This window comes from Dendrobium catenatum, unplaced genomic scaffold (assembly GCF_001605985.2).
Source record: "Dendrobium catenatum unplaced genomic scaffold, ASM160598v2 fragScaff_scaffold_621, whole genome shotgun sequence".
NCBI lineage: Eukaryota > Viridiplantae > Streptophyta > Magnoliopsida > Asparagales > Orchidaceae > Dendrobium > Dendrobium catenatum.
In genome coordinates this window covers 29,249,498-29,255,320 of record NW_021319083.1, presented here as the reverse complement: position 1 = coordinate 29,255,320, position 5,823 = coordinate 29,249,498, and the positions used below count along the sequence as shown (strand labels likewise).

Genomic DNA, 5,823 nt, shown 5'->3' with positions numbered 1-5,823 from the left:
TGCCCGTGCGCATGGTGGGATTCGAACTCTGTCCACCTGAAAAATGTGATTCATATTAAACTCTTACCATTTTGCTGCAAGGCAAAATATGATAAAATGCTGAATATTTTTTATTTAAACTATATTCTTTCAAAAAATTAATATTTATTTTAAAAACTAAAAGTATATTTAATTAAAATTAGTAATTACTTCAACTAAATTATTTTAATTAAAATTAATAATAAATAGAAATTAATTAAAATAAAGTATTATCATTAAAATTTAATTAAAATAAATTAATAACTTCATAATTTATTAAAATACTAATTAATTTTTAATTATAAAAAATGGAACTAATTAATTTAAAATAAAAAATAATATTTAATATAAAATAAAAATTAACTAACTAATTAATTTTAAAATGAATATTAATTAAATAGTTAATATAACTTTTAATAATTATTTGTTAAATCATTTAAATAGTTTATTTTTTTTAAAAATTTTTAAAGACCGCCGGAAAATTGGAAAAGCCGCCGGAAAATTCCGTGGGAAAAAGTAGCAGGAAAAGTGCGAAAAGCCGCCGGAAAAGTGGCCGCCGAAAAGCCACCGAAAAATTCCACCGGAAATTAGTGATTTTCTTGTAGTGTACGACCTCCATCGCCAGTCGACTACAATTCTCCCGACCTTCATCGCTTACCGACTATAATCATTCCAACCTCCATCGTCAACTACAGTCCTTTCTAACCTCCGTCGTCCGTCGATTATGATTCTTCAGACCACCGTCACTCAATTATGGTCCTTCTGAGTGCCGTCTCTCGACTATAGTCTTTTCGATCTCTGTCGCTCGACTAAGGTCCTTCCGACCACCATTATCCAACTATGATCCTTTCGACCTACATTACTCGTCGACTATGGTCCTACCACCCAAGTGGACATATCAATATTGATTCTTCCAACTCCCACCATATAATGCACAATATATGATGTATATTTGCTTTATCGAGCCAAGACCTTCCTCTTGAGGAAGGTCCTCATTTATAATAAACTGCAAAAACTAGTAAATTCATTCAAATTGGGCAAGACACTATGGGTTTTCTCCTTTTTCAAGGGTATAAAAAATCTGGTGTCTCTTATAAACGCTATAATCATACTCTTTTATATATTTGTGTTTTGGATCTTCGTACAAAACTAAGACGCTAAACTATATCACTATCTACCGCCGTGAATATTCCAAGACACAACAATATTAAACTTCAGAAGTCTTTATTGTGATAAATTGTTCATAGATCAATCCAAATATTACAAATCTTTGATTGCAACCATAAAGTCTCAATTTAAAGTGACTCAATGGCACCCAAATTGATCATCATGATATTCGTATTGTGCTTAAGATTAATCACTTGTCTTATAACATCTTTTGTTATATACCATTTGTCACATATATTTGTGCATATAGTTATTATAATAAATTATTTTGCATTATTTAACTATTGGTTTAAAGAGTTAATTAAATTTATAATGTTGAAGTAATCATTAATTAGTATTTTATTTAGTAGTAATTCACCTACTTGTCTACTTTAATCTCTTATGCACTACAGTTATTTTATGTTGTGTCACTATTAGCATTGCATAAGAGACTATATACATACATATTGTCAAATATTAAAGAGTGGGATGATTTATATTATGCTAAGCATACACATTTTATTGTTTATTTAGTTTGTGACTCTTATTCACATATTCTTAGCTTCCATACATTATTTTAGCTATTAGATTCCTTGCTTCCATCATATGTATTTAATATTATAGCTTACACATTTTTGATTGCGACATAAGATTCATATAAGTTTGGGAAGTTTTATAAGAAAATTTTTAAGGTAGGTACTTGTAAAGTGAATTCTATATAATAATACCATATGTGTATGAAAATGTCAAATAAAATTTGAGTATGAGTTAAGCACCATATATTTGCTCACTAATTCACTATTGCGTAATAAACACAACAGAAATAAAATCACACAATGCAAACACAATAAACACGTTGATTTATGTGGTTCGGCGAAGATGCCTATGTCCACGGAGAGGGGATGATTTCAGTATATTGAAGAATAATAGAGAATTACAATAGCTCTCAAACTTTGTCTCTTACTCCGATGCAGTCCTTAAATCTCAATTTATGAAGATTTAGGAAGACAAAATAGGAAAAAATTCCGAATTTATGCATCAATTAAATTCCAATCAAATCAATTATTTAGGGATATAATCAACTCTTTAATTAATATATTAAATGAGTATCAAAATTCAAAACTTTTCAAAAAAAAAAAAACGAAATTTATATTGGAAATAATGCTAAATCAACAATTATGATGCACCAATACATAAATCAAATAATACCAACACGAGACACACATGTTATTAAAAATATAACACATATAAACACATTATAATTAATTTTATATCTCAAAAACTAAAAATATTGCATAGTAATTGATACGTCATCAAAAATAGTCTTGATCCAGCACGAATCTTGAAGCAAAATTGAGTTAAAAGCTTTCAAAATTAAATCGGGGACCATCCAAACTCCGATTTCAGCAAACGTATAGTCGAACCGAACGTCAAAGAAAGACGAACAAAACAACACCAAATTTGTCTCAATCTGAGTCCAAATGGGTCCAAATCGAAGACTCAAAGCACTTTTGAAAGTTTCAAACCATAATTTGGATTACAAAATGAATTATAAACGTGACATTCTTATAGTCGAATCAAGTGGCTCGACGAGATGAATCCAATGAGCCCAAGATAACCAAATTATGATATCATTAAGTCATTCAAAAGCCCTATAAACGGTCAATGATCAAAGGGATCAATATCATTTTTCCGACCACCGTCTGACTTCCATCCATCCATCGTCGACCACCTTAAATTCACTTAAAAGGAGGGATAATCCCACGATATAATGTATTATTAACTTGAAGTTAACAAAAATTATTTTCTATAAACAAAATAAAAAATGCCAGTTCATCTTTTTAGTGCTTTAAGATCCGTAAATTATATTAAAATTCATTTTTTATCAGGTGGATGAATTTACGATCTCATGCAGAAGTCATGAAAGAATCAATATAATGCTATATATATATTGTGTAAAAAAAACGTGAAAACGGCAAGTAAGGTTGCCCTATAAACTTTTACAAAAATATATTAAAGGTAGGGGCATGGCATGAAATTTTAATTTACACAAGCGAGTAAGCTGGTCGTCCTTCCTATTACAATCCTGCGTTCCCTCTGTTCTTCTGAGAACCGCGTGTAGCTTGTTCTCTCTAAACATCTCCCACGGCATTCTTCTCGCTCTCTCTGTCTCCCTCCCTGCAGAAGAAGAGCTCTTGCGATTTCCCAGGCCAAAAGCCACCTCTTTTAATTCTATTTGTTTTTTCTACTTCTCTTCCTTTGTTGAAGATCTCTCCTTTTCGCCTATTTGATGCAGGAAAACCTATAGTAAATGGCTCGTACCGAGCAATTCATCTTCTTACTTCTCCTCGTATTCTCTGCCCTCTGTCTCCCTTCGATCAAAGCCTTTAGCTTCAACTTCTCTCGCAATTCCAACCTCGCCGGAATCATATTTCCCACCCCCCTCAGCTTTAACTCTGCCGCCTCCGCTGCTGACTCAAACTGCCATAGCCACCACCGCTTGGCCGGAGACGGAGATCCACCGGAATATCCAGTCGCGGGCGACGCCCCACCAGTCAAGCTCGATCTCAAGCATCACCGCCTCTCGTCGGACAAAACGAAAGAAGCAGCTCTTTTTGACTCTACTCAGAAAGACTTCCTTCGAATCCAAACCCTCTTCCGCCGCGCGACGGAGAAGAAGAGTACGAACAACAAACAGAACCAGAACCCCCTTCCCAGCCTTGCTTCCGCGCTCAAAGCGGCCAACTTGGGCTCACCGGCGCCGGCTCTCGCGGGTCGGTTTGTTGCGACGGTGGAATCCGGCGTCGCGTTGGGCTCAGGCGAATATTTCATCGACGTCTTCATCGGCACCCCGCCGCAGCATTTCTCCCTGATTCTTGACACCGGAAGCGACCTCAATTGGTTACAGTGCCTCCCCTGTCACGCCTGCTTTGAACAGAGTGGCCCAATCTACGACCCCTCTTCATCCTCTTCCTACCGCAATCTCAGTTGTACCGACCCTCGCTGCGACCTCGTCTCCCGTCCGGAGCTCTCAGCCTCCTGCCCCGCCGTCGAAGACCATTCCTCCTGCCCTTACTTCTACTGGTACGGCGACCACTCAAACACAACGGGCGACCTCGCCACCGAGATCTTCACCGTTAACCTCACCGACACCATCGGCGGCACCACAAGCCGCAAAGTCGAAAGCGTCATCTTCGGCTGCGGCCACTGGAACCGCGGTCTGTTCCACGGCGCCGCCGGCCTCCTCGGCCTCGGCCGCGGCCCTCTCTCCTTCGCCTCCCAGCTCCGCTCCCTCTACGGCCACGCGTTCTCTTACTGCCTCGTTGACCGCAACAGCGACCTAAGCGTCAGCAGTAAGCTCATCTTCGGCGAGGACCCTTCCCTCCTCGCCCACCCACAGCTCAATTTCACCTCTTTCACCACCGGCAAAGAAAACCCTGCCGAGACCTTCTACTACCTTCACATCAAAGGAATAAAAGTCGGCGGCGAGATGCTCGACATCCCAATGGACACATGGGATGTATTAGAGAACGGTGCCGGAGGAACAATCATCGATTCAGGCACCACCCTAAGCTACTTCTCCGAGCCGGCATATGGAATAATCAGGAAAGCAATTGAGAAGAAAGTAACCTACAAGCTGTTCGAAGAATTTCCTGTATTAAGTCCATGCTACAATGTATCAGGTGTTGAGAAGGTAAAGATGCCAGAATTCTCCATTGTTTTCTCCGACGAAGCTGTGTGGGATTTTCCAATGGAGAATTACTTCATCCGCCTTGAACCAGAGTCGATTATGTGCCTTGCAATCCTTGGAACTCCCAAGACTTCGCTATCGATTCTGGGAAACTACCAGCAACAGAACTTTCACATAATGTACGACACAAAGAACTCGCGGCTGGGCTTTGCACCCATGAAGTGCGCAGAGGTTTAGCATTTAAATTACTTCAAAGAAGATTGGGAATTTTGATTTTTGCTTAGTTTCACTCACTAAGGTGAGGGGAAGCTTGCCAATTGCCTTAACATACTTGTTATTAGATTCATTTTTCTTTGATAATCACTCGTTTGTTTATTTCTTTTGGTGATGTAATCTGTAGGTAAGTATACGAATACTGGTTACACATCAAGTTTGACAATTTAGTTTGTTGATAATATACTGCCAGTTGGTGTCATGATTCATATATTGCTAGTGCTTGTTGTTATTGTTTGTATTTGCTACTTTGGAATTTGGAGCCATATGGATCTCAATCATAGTTCACAAAAATATTTTAATTTCTAAGTAGTGTATGTTCCTCTCGTTGGTTGGAAAAATTACTATGTGCAGTATTCGTGTTAGGATGTCAATTCGGATGCGCTACGTTACACAATACATAGTGCATTGGGTGACGTGGCGTGTCCGGATTAGCCTCCAGACGCGTTCGGACTCCGTACGGAATAATTTCTCCTTTGGTTGGGAGATGGTGAATGATCATTTTGCTTGGTCAGTACAGAAGCAGCATTGAAAAAACAAATTAAGAATGGAAGTATGTGGGAAGTGAGATATTGGAAAGAGGGGAGCTATGAAACTTGGGTTTGGGTAAAGTTAAACAAATTAGAAATTTTAAAATTAGGGTTGAATTAGGAGATTTGAGTAGACCAAAACATCTTGTTCTTTGCACTTTGTAT

At 38.0% G+C, this 5,823-nt stretch overlaps 1 protein-coding gene across 1 annotated transcript; it reads left to right on the top strand.

Annotated features, from left to right (window-relative positions):
* Positions 1 to 3,203: 3,203 nt before the first annotated feature.
* Positions 3,204 to 5,360, top strand: LOC110099958 (aspartyl protease family protein 2). Its single transcript, XM_020827304.2, has one exon. It carries the CDS (start codon positions 3,476 to 3,478, stop codon positions 5,090 to 5,092), a length of 1,617 nt encoding a protein of 538 aa, XP_020682963.1. The 5' UTR covers positions 3,204 to 3,475; the 3' UTR covers positions 5,093 to 5,360.
* The last annotated feature ends 463 nt before the right edge of the window (positions 5,361 to 5,823 follow it).